The 11,077-nt window shown below is 44.0% G+C and overlaps 1 protein-coding gene across 2 annotated transcripts in view; it reads left to right on the plus strand.

Moving 5' to 3' along the window:
• The window catches only part of LOC118164008, a 455,411-nt gene that overhangs the window by 443,558 nt on the left and 776 nt on the right, over nucleotides 1–11,077 (plus strand). Inside the window, exons 3-7 of one of the 2 annotated variants that reach the window (XM_035321249.1) lie at nucleotides 2,252–2,264; nucleotides 3,888–3,940; nucleotides 7,771–7,851; nucleotides 7,929–7,959; nucleotides 10,241–10,368. In XM_035321249.1, the coding sequence (XP_035177140.1) occupies nucleotides 2,252–2,264; nucleotides 3,888–3,940; nucleotides 7,771–7,851; nucleotides 7,929–7,959; nucleotides 10,241–10,368 (306 nt within the window). Of the gene's footprint in view, nucleotides 1–2,251; nucleotides 2,265–3,115; nucleotides 3,292–3,887; nucleotides 3,941–7,719; nucleotides 7,960–10,240; nucleotides 10,369–11,077 lie in introns of those variants that run through there. The other variant, XR_004749291.1, reaches the window with a different exon arrangement.

The following is an 11,077-nucleotide window of genomic DNA, read 5'->3' on the forward strand; positions in this document are numbered from 1 at the left end:
AAAGATTCAGCAGCTGTACTTTTATTCACAATCATAGCTACCACTAGCATTCTCAAGAGGTGTTGAATTCCTGTTTCTTATGCTTTTGCAGTAGTATTTTATCCCTTTTCCTCTAGAATTATATGTATTTTTAGTAGGGAATGGTTTAATGTTAGGACTACCAGGTGAATGGTGAGACTTAGTTTTCACTTTTTTTTTTTTATGTGACCTTGCTTATTCCCTTATTCCCCATTCCCATCCCATCCATTTCGTAGGAGCTGGAAGACCAGTTTCATGGCTGATGTTGTACTAAGCAAGCTTGATTGTGCAGTGTTGTGTGTTCTTTTTTTCTAATCTCTCAACTCTAATTGTTGCATACAAATTGTTTAATAAATAATGTTGGACAGGGAAAAAAAAAGAATAGATATTAATTAAGAAAAGGATTTAGGCTGACTCAGTTTCATACATGAGACAAAAGGTTAAGTAAATGCCAAGGCCGCTATGCCTCTTCAAACAATGAATATTAGTTTTAGAATCATTAATGTCTGCTTAGAAAACAGAGTCATACTGGAGACTTGTATGCCAAAATAACCAAGGCCAGGGCTGCTTCTTTTCAATCTGAAACTAAATTATTCTCCAATAGAGGGCTAAATGTATGCAATTAACAGTGCTAGGTAGGACAACAGGGAATGCCACTTTTAATATGTAGCCAAATTGAGATCAAGTTTTTCTTTGAATCTGGTAACTTGGACATTTAATATGCACAACCAAGCTCTGCAACAGAATTAGTGAAAAGAAGGAGATAATTAACTCCTTCACTGCTTGTCAATGGAGACAGAGTGATTAGCCTGCTGTTTACTGATTTCTGTCTTCTAAAGTTGCTGGATCTACAAAAGCGATGTTTTTTTCAAGTACCTTCTATACGTGGACAAAGATTAAGACAGTTGTCTAGTCTCTATTAGGAAGGGGATTACCACATTGTATTCTTAAAGAAAACTTCATCCTGGGAAAGATTAGTTTCTCAGACAGGGGGGAGCTGAGGTTGGAACAAATGTGACCATACGAGTTTAACTAAAAGTGCTTACTCGGTTTCTGAGTCGAAAAGCTTTAAGAAGAGTGGGCTGAAAGGCTCAATTGTATATTTTAAAACTAAATAACAAAATACTTTCTAAGCAAGTGCATGACTCTCGTCGGTATGTAGGCAAACATTAAGGTGCTTATTAAAACTTCCCAGCACCCTCAAGTGCAAAAGAAATGTTCTCTACTAGACAAGACAAGTTACTTACATGTTAGCATCACCCATTTAGTATGAGTGTACCTAATAATGGTACTTATTTCCCATCCAGTGGTTTCTAGGAAGATGAGTATATTTATTCCCCATTTACTGCAGGGAGGTCAGGTAAAAGTTGGTGAAGTGACTTGCATAAGGCAACTGTGTTGAGCAATGCCCAAATGGGTCTGGAGCTCATCTCCAGAGTCCTCAATAAGCTATAATCTCATAGAATTTGCCTAGGATGTCTGTAAGTTACAATTTTTGTAGGGCTACAAATCCAGTCCAATTGCTGCTGGCTGTCTTTCTAGACCTAGTCTGGCTCTGGAAAGTTGAAACCTGCAAAGTTCAAATTTTATTTTCAGCTTCTAATTGTATCTAAACTAAGTCAGTGCTTCCTTGCTCTGTGTTCTGCTTGAGCATAAAGCAAAAGGGCATTATTTCCCACTGTAACTCAGTCTCTTCCCCCCTCGAGAAGACTTTCAAAGCAGTGCATTCGGTTGCAGCAGTGACTCCCACGGAAGTCAACAGCCACATGCAAATAAATCCTCTGGTTTGGAAACGGTGCACTTGAATAGTTCAAGTTTTGTTTCTAAGGCTGAAGTGCATTAGCAGCTCTCATTTAACTGTGTAAATACTATTATGCCGAAGTCCTTTGCATTGTCATCAACAGGAAGAGAGAGCTCTGCTCTAGGGCTTGTTGAAGGGGCTGTACTGGAATGCATTGTATTTACATTCAGCATTTGTGCCATGTCTAGATCTCCCTCTCCAGTTTCTGGTGCTTGCTGCTTTCAAGAGAGAATACCTTATCTGGAGAATGGGCCTGTCCAGGGACACGTACTCAAGCCCAATTCTGAGCCTTGTACCTTGCTGCTGCTACGAAAGAGCAGTATTTTACCTGACCACTTTTAAACCATCTTCATTAAGACCATTTGGAAGTAATCGGTGCATTTTTTAATTATGAATCTTGACCTTTTCCTTTGGAGAATTTTCTCTGTGGAGATCAGGACTCCAGGTGACTAAAGTTTGTTCCCTCCTACCCAGCTGGCCTGACTGCTGGGTGTGCAGGCAGACTCCAGCATCATGAAGGTCTCTTAGCTGAGGCATCGCGGTGGTCCCAGCCACGTGCAGGGGCTCTGAGCAGACCGAGGCCCTCAGTTTGGCTCTCAAGCAGCATGGCCAATGCCATCAGGAAGAAAATCTCCAGGATGCTTAGTATCATGGTACACTCGAACTCATGATTTTATCCCTTATGGGTAGGTCTCAGCACTCCCAGTCTATCCTGACAGGCCCTGTCTCTGCTCATCCTCCCATCCATCGCATCTACCTTTGTGGCAGCACTCTGCGACCAAGCTGGGGCAGGCAGAATGGCCCCAAGCCCTTCGGCCCGATGTCACTAACCACAAAAGCAGAGAAGATTAGAGTTTAAACTGCTGAGTATTGGGAGCAGCCTGGATGTTTCTTTCCCTCTGCAAAGTGACTTTTCACAACGTGACACAGAGCATCCTCACCCCATGCTTCTTCACCGTGCCAGCCATGTGCTTGGTGGGTTTCTGTAGCCACCTGTGGTCCTGGTGTCGCAGTGACGGGGCACCTGGGATATATATACATAACGATGCAAGCCTCATATCATCAGAGGAGTCCCTAAAATAGTGAAGGAAAAGGGAAGCAAGGCTGTGTTTTACAAGACTGCTCACAGAGGTATTCCTGTTGTACTTTTATACTAACGTGCTCAGTGTGGCAGCAGCAGGGCAAGCTCAGTGAGCGCTGGTGAGCGCTGGCAGCCCTAAGCCCCTGCTGCCCCAGCGAGAGCCAGTCCCTCATTGATCTCGCCGGCTGCTCCAATCCTCTCTTCCCTCCCTCCAGGCTGCTCCAGGCCTTTCTCTCAGTGCCTTCACAGCTGGCTCTGATCTGCGCTCCCTCGGCTCCCGCCTGCGCCTCCAAACCCCGGCACGCCATCATCCTGCGCAGGCACTGCCACCGCTCCTTTCTCCCCCGCCGCTGCAAGCCACCGAGTCTCAGCTCTGCTGCCTCCCTGCCAGGTGCTACCTCTAACCTCACTGAGCCCCATGGGCTCCTTTGCTCTTCTTTTACCTTTTCTTCCTTCACATGCCCGTGTTCCCAGACAAGCCCCATCCCACTCCCCCAGGTGTGACGGCCACTGCTGGCACCTCTCTCGACACTGCTGCTCCTCCACTCTGGCTCCTGGTTGGGCAGGATTCGGCCATTGCATCTCACCGGGGCACAAAAGGTGCTAACACTGAGCTTGGTCATTCCTCAAGAGACCTCACCCAGTTTTATAGCGCAGCCCGTCCCATCAATCAGTGTATCTCTCAGTGCCGACAGGCTGGACAAGGGCTCGCCTCTGCTCCTCGCGACGTTTAATCCCCAGCGCCAAGTCGGCAGGACACCGTAGACTATTGGGTTCCGCTCAGGCATAATTCCATCATTACCATTGATTTGTTCGCTCACGCTCCCCATGGTGCTTTTAATCAACTCTCCATCTTTGTGCCTTCACACCTTTACGCTTTTCATGATTGGCTCTGCTACCTTCTGCCTCTGCAATGAAATAGTACCATAGAAATCCGCCTGCATCTTACATACATTAACAATTCCATTTCTTCTCTCTCTGGTCCAGTGAAGGGATCTCCCTCTCCCACAAAGGCACCACTGTCTCTGCAAAGCGCTCCGGTAAGCGTGCGGGGAATGGCTTCTATTCATTATTTCTCAAAGTCCGGTACAATGGGTTATAATTAGTTACTGGCCTCCTTGGTTTACTCTACCTTCAAAAGCTCTTTTATATCTTAAAAGTGAAGGGAGATGCTGACATTAATTTTGGCTGTCTTTCCATAGCATTGTGCAGAGAAGATAAAACTAACACACAGGTAAAGGGATAAGTAGCTTACTAGCCAAAAAAAAAAAAAAAAAAAAAGAGTAGCAAATAGGGTCATCATCACATTCATTTCGTGGAAGGAGTGTGGTGTTGGAGAGAACTCATTAGCCTTTTTGTTCTGCATTCGCGCCATCATTTATCAGCGGCTGTATCACATGTCACAGCTACGATCCTTTCTGGCATCCAGTGTGGGACCAAAGGGCTCCTGGAGAACGCTGAGTTTCGACGCCAGGGCTGTGCCGCGTGATGCACTAGGCACTGTATTAATTGTGGCAGATAAAATTTTTTCCAATATACTCCTAAAGGGACACTCAATAAAGCAAAGTAGTGTGATTTACCAACTCAAAGAAGCATGGACAAATAAAAACACATCATGGGCCTGTTCTTCTTTCCCCTAAACCTTCAATAGTTTGTTAGCACTGAAAGTACTTCGAGCTGTTTGGAAAAAAAAAAAACCTTAATCAGTCCACAGCAATGTGCAGGCTGCTTTCAGTGAAACACTTAATTTTAGTTGTGTCTCAAGTGACTGTGACCTGTCAAATCTTTAAAGAAGTCTGCTTCTTCTTTAAGCTATAACTCTGGCCAATTTTGTGCATGCATGTATTATCCTCCACTGCAAAGTGCAGTTTGGGAGTAGTTTTAGAAATGTACTTGGAGCTCTTCCATGAACTTAGCCCTTCCGTCTTTGCAGAAAATACCTGGACTTTTTTTTTGCAGCCTGGTAATATTGCCATCATACTAATAGGACCTTTAAGAAAGCGATATATTGAACTCCCAGCTATAAAAGCTGAGCAGAACTAGGTAGAAAGTTTGTACCCATCTACACACCTACAGGAGTATACATGTACGTATGTACACACACAGCTGTAGGTAGTGCACGTGCATGTGTTTCATAGTCACACACAAAACAGAGCATAACATTATTCAATGCCGTATCGAGGACACAAGTTCAGGTCCTCACCGCGAGTGTGCTGAGTGCGGGTCTCTGAGCAGCTGCCAGCTGAGGCCTGTCCACATCTCGCACCAGAAATATGTGGGAAGGGAGAGAACTGCAGCCTTGCTCAAGCAGCAGAAGTTGCAGTTAGCATTTTAATACATCATTTAAGAAAATGTCTCATGCTTGAAAGCAGTACACATCTACCATCCCATATGAGCACAGGGGAAATGCTTGTTTAAATAGTTCGAGCACCAGAGCAGGACGTGCGGAGGCTGATCCCAACCCTCTAGACTTGGGCAAGTCAGTTAACCCTGTGACTCGACTGCTGAGAGCAACGGCGTTTGCTTACCCCACAGGCAGATTGTGAGGATTAATTAATATTTGCAAAGTGCTTTGAAGATGAAAAGTAGCATGTTAAGTACTATAAAGTATTATTAATAGTGATAACAAACTGATAATTTTGGAGTATGTAAGTCTTTTCTTAACCTTTTCTAGCAAGACCTTTGATTTCAAACAGCTGAAGAAGTGATACAACTGCAGCCAGAGTGCCTGAGCCCCTGTTTTCCAAGGCACTGGGGTTATGCTGATGGAGCAAGGCACTAAATAAGTACAAAACACATTCAATTTCACCTTAAAATAAATATGTTGCAAAATACAGTATGATGCAGTGTACTTTCCATGTACCAAGGTAATATGCCTGGGGTGATTCAGTCTGTCAAACGTGTTAGAGTGGAGCAGAACAGCTTTGGAAAGATTCAGGCTCTTTGTGTTTGGAGCCTGTGCTTTGTCTTCTACCAGCTCTGAATGCATCCCAAAATTTCTGCGTTTTGCATGTGTCCTGGTGATGGCTTCAACCAGCAGCTTCCTGCTCGCCTGCTCCTGGCCGAGCCACGGTGACTTGCGCGGTCACACTGGGCACAAGCATTGCTGTGGGAGGCTCAGCGAGCTGCGAGCCTCTCCTTGGGCCATCCGCGGCCTGTGCTGCCCAGGGAAATACCCCGGTTGCTGGCAGTCCCCTGTGTGCAGCCACGCGGGGAAGGTCGGGAGCAAGAAGTAGTGACGTGCAGAGCACGGGACTGCATGTTGCCAGCAAGGGCTCCTGCCGTTACCCATTCGGATGTTGTGCCAAGAAAGTCAGGCACTGATGGCGGCCCCAGTCAAGAGGAAGTCTGTCAAGGTATTTAATCTGAAACAAGAAACAGTTCAGGCTTGTATGGCCCGGGTCTTTAAGGCCAGTTTTCTGGCATTATGAAAAATGCTTTCCCTCTGAGAACTTTTGAGATCTAAGAATTTTGTCTGGAGCATAAAACAGTAGGACTCTCATGAAGAGTAAAATTTATTTCTTTGCTTGATAGGGTCAAGTAACTCTAACTGGGATTAGCTAATGTTTCACAGAGCCTGATGTTTTTGAGGCTAGGGAATCCCTTGAGGAAGGAAGATATCCACGTTTGATGAGAAGCTTCTAATAAAATTAGATATTGCTTCTGAACTTATCAAAGGAAAATGGGAAGCAATGAAAATTAAAAGTGTAGCTCTGAAATCTTGTAGAACCCTGACAAGATAATGATCTGGCATTCACTGTCCACAAGTTTTTCCTTGTTCTGCCCCATTTCCCATGCACACACAGTCCTGCACACACAACCCCTGCTTCTTTCTCCAGTCAGATGACTTCAGTTGTCTCTCTCTCATTTCCCCTGTCAGCAGACCCACCTCTACACTCCCCCAGGCAAAGAAAAAAAGAGAGAGAATGAGAGAGAGGGAGAAAAGAAACAAAAGAGAACAGCAGTCAGGCTGGGGTAACTTGCCAAATCCCAAACTTTCTCGGATGAGTTATTGCTGAAGACAGGAATCACCAGCAAAACAAAGGATAATCTCCAAGACAGCAAATATAGCTGTCCTATTCCCTTAATCTCTTTCTGAATTATTAAGTGAAGACCTGGGACATTTCCGAAAAAGCAGGACTTCTTTTATGGGAGGGAAAAGGCTTGTGGCTTTGACAATTTGTCTGTGGTCAGAAGGCAAACTCGGGGGCCAGTGTTCCTTATGACTTCTACATGAACAAAATAGGAGACAGGAAAAGGAAAGTAGAAATAAGATGTTTTGAAGAAGGGGAAAGCACTTCCACCACTGCTAAAAATACATGTTTTAACTGTTTGCCTTCCTCTCTGCAAGCAGTTAAACTTTTCACTCTAGGAAAGATCAGAAATAGGAGAGATTTTCAGACTGTTTGTACTGTATCTATTTTCTGTGTTCATCGACTGTTCTTTCTTCATGCAACCTTTGTCTGGAAACTTGCTTGCCAGAGACACCAAAAGAAATTCTTTGCATTATCCTTTTCTTTTCACGGGATTCTCCCAAGATAAGCTCTACCATACATGATAGTGGTTGCTAAAAACAAACTAGCTATGGGGGGAACAAGTAGGGGGGATACATAATGTGAAGTGAGAGTCGTGATTTTATTATTGCCCAGTGTACAACAGATAGAAAATCTAGCTGTTCAAAATCTGGAATTTGATCTTTCTTTTTGGTTCATTGTGCATGCACCCTGATACCTGAAACTCTAGCAAGGATGCTGCTCAGGTTTTCTTTTTCCTTTTCCTCTCCTTTTCTTTTTTTCTTTTTTTTTTTTTTCCCCTCCAGGTGACTTTAATCTGTAATATCAGCAATAATCACTGTGGTATTGTTGCCTAGGCATTCTTGAAGAGTCAGAAGTGGACTGTAATTGAAGAGTTCATTACCAAGATCAGTTGGCTCCTTGATTACAGTGGCAAGGTGAAATATATATCCTCACCAAAAAGCAACTGCTAAACCTTTAGAGAAGTCACCCACTTTTCACTCTTTATCATTAGGACCCCGACAAGCTTGTCAGCAAAATTAAAGGTATGTCATTCACATCGTGCATGCATTGCAAAGGACTATAAACCTGCCAACCTCTTTGATGAAATAAAAGGGTTTTATTTATGATTCATGTAGGAATATGAGGTTATTTTTATTCTGTCAGTACACTAATAATCAGACAAGAGCTCAGGAAATGAGAAGGCAAACTGACAGGGAAGGTTCTGATAAAGGGGAACCCTCTAGGGTATTTTGCCCCCTTTGTAATCTCCTCCTTTTTAGTGAGAGGTTATAAGCATGGCATAGCATGATCTTGCAGCTAGCTTGGCTCATAGGAACAAAGAGAGTAGCTACCTAGAAGGACCTGCGGTATAATTCCACAAAAAAAATACTTCCACCAGAGAAGTCTGCATTGCTGTGGTGATGTGAACAGGAGCACTCAGTCTGCTTTTCCAAGAGCACAGTGAGTTGTAAAGATACCATTCTCTTCTACTTGCTTTCCTACTGGGCAACAAGACTAATCTTAACAAAAAAGGAGACCGTAAGCCTCATACAGAGCCATTGCAAATTCGTTACCTATTTGTTTTATACTAATTTGGACCAACCCAAAGCCGAGCATTTTCCAGGCACTCCCAGCCTAGCTGAACATGAGATACAGCAGCACAGTACAGGGAGGATGGGGAAGTAACTCCCTTCGCAGTCCCTGGTCAACATCTTTGCTTGCGGAGGAGCTAGGCAGCAGGCTACATTTCAAAGCGTGTCTTGTCCTAGATGTTGCAAATGTTTTGGCAGTCTGCAACTGCTTCTGTTCCGTCCTAGCTCAGCGAAGCTTCTGGAAGTGCATTTTGTGCTTACTGGTGTAAGCTGTCATTCATGCCACAAGCACCACCATGATTACAGAAACACTCCTTGTGAGTAAAAAGGTATCACCGCGTTAGCTGGCTGGCCTTAAGTACAGTAGTTTGCTGAACAGTGGTGTGCTGGCAGGAAAACACAGACTAGCAAAATATATGCAGGATGAAGTGAAACAAAGTTCACTGGAGGAAAGAAAATAATACTAATCCTTCATTCAATAAGCAGTGAGTTAAGTACATTTTGCATGTTGAAGAAATGTAAAAGCAAAGGGAAGAAAGCACACATATAAAGGTGGCGGGACTGCCTTGCTCTCTAAAGACAACATGTGGGGCATTTAGATATTAATAATACCAGGAGTTATGCCCAAGCTGCTAATATAAAATGCAGCCTCTGCTTTAAGGTTCCACAGAGTTTCAGGGTGTTTGAAGGTGTTTGAATTCCCTCTGACCAGAGAATCCCGCTGAAGTGAAGGGATGATGTTAACATTTTCATGCATTGTTTAAATCATTGAATAGACCTACAGAGGACTATAACCAGTGTTTAAGATGAGATTACAATTAATCTCCAGCTTTGTGATCTCTGCCATGATTTTCCATACTCAGATTTGTGCCTCACAAAGGTTTGAGAACTTTGGGTTTGGGTACATGGGGCTGGCTCTGAAAGGATGAGTCACAATCCAAGCAGCAGAGATGCCCTGAACAGAAATAGTCTGGTTGTTGGACCTACAGCTAGTCTCTCTGGACGTCTTGGGCATCCCCACAGTGACATCTCTCCCGGTCTTGTTGCTTGTCCTACACCATCCCACTGATGCTAAGATTAGGGGTAAGTCATCAGGCATTTACAGAGACTTACTGCACTGCTGCCCACTGTGTTTTACGTGTTCTGCTCCAAGCAGCACCTGGAAGAGATGGTGAACACATTTCCCTCTGTATTCTCTTTCCCTTTTCTTAGCCTCATGGTGCTTTCTGGATAGTCACCTGCTTTCTTTTCCCATGGAGAGTCATGGAATCAGCTATCAGCTTCTCTTCTTGTCAGTGTTTGCTTTTTTTATTATTATTATTTTTTTAGCAGCTACAGCAAAACAATTTCTAACCATTTAAATTTGAAACTCTTGATGGCAAAACATGCTGCCATTAGCAAAGGAGCTGCAGGACAGGGGCAGGATGTGACATTATTTTTTCAGTGTCTTCTCAAAATTTGGTTAGATGTCAGGTGCTGGAAGCAGCAGGATCCTGCCATCTGCAGAACACTTGGTGCTGGTCCTTCTGAAGAAGCAAACCAACTGGCAGGAGCTGCCTGGGTTTATGACTACGGTGTAGTATTGAAAGGACAAAGAGAACCCCAAGGTGTTGCTGTCCCTTGAAAAACCTCCTTTCTTCTATTGACTCAATGATTTCCGATAAAGCATAATTTTATTTCTCTCAACTCATTACGAACTGCTCTCTTCCAAACTGTTGATCTTTTCACATAGCCAAAGGCATCACCAGCAAATCAGACCCAAGATTTGGGGGCTGTGATACTGCACCGCTATTCCCCGTAGCAGCCAAGTACTTCTCCTTGTACCTCTCAAGCCTGCCATTGTGCTGGAAAGTAGAGCAGGTAACTACTTCATCAGTCCGAGATTTCATTCTCGTGGAGCACGGAGGTTCATTATACTTACTTTATCAGCAGTAAGGTTTACTGCCGAATCCATGAGAGATATTCATGTGAAACATGAGCAGAGAGAGAGGCATTGCATCTTTTCATTAATAAGCCCTCTTCTGGGATCCGGCATTAGTGAGATTCAGCGGATCATAGAGCACAGGGGTATCATTTTTACATGATTACTCTAAATTCTTAAACCAGAGGCTTAGGAGAGAGGCTTCGCACAAAGGCAGCCGTGGGAATTGTTAAATGATTGGCACAGCACTCGCGATGGGCTGAACCACTCTGGGTACCTCCAGTCATGGGGGGTACCAGCAGGCATTTTATTACCTGCCATCAAGGGAAAAGTGTAAAAGAGGGAGTCTATCTGACAGAGGAAGCTGTGCTAACCCTGTGAAATATCTCTGTAGTTCTGTCTCTCCTCCTGAACAAACCTCTTGCCATAATACTTATGCAGGGCTTCATCACACCACCCAGGCTAAGCTGTTCTCTTCCCTTGCTGTGTCTTTGTGTCTAGGCTTATTTTTGGCCTGTCTGATCCTACCTTCTTTAGTATGGCTACCAGAATAATCCCTACGCAACCTCCACCCCCAAATAATTAACTGTTGACTGAGCAGAGGGTCCTTTAATTCCACCAAGCGTGATACCTCTGAGATACGTTTTG

This window comes from Oxyura jamaicensis, chromosome 3 (genome assembly GCF_011077185.1).
Source record: "Oxyura jamaicensis isolate SHBP4307 breed ruddy duck chromosome 3, BPBGC_Ojam_1.0, whole genome shotgun sequence".
NCBI classification, from domain to species: domain Eukaryota; kingdom Metazoa; phylum Chordata; class Aves; order Anseriformes; family Anatidae; genus Oxyura; species Oxyura jamaicensis.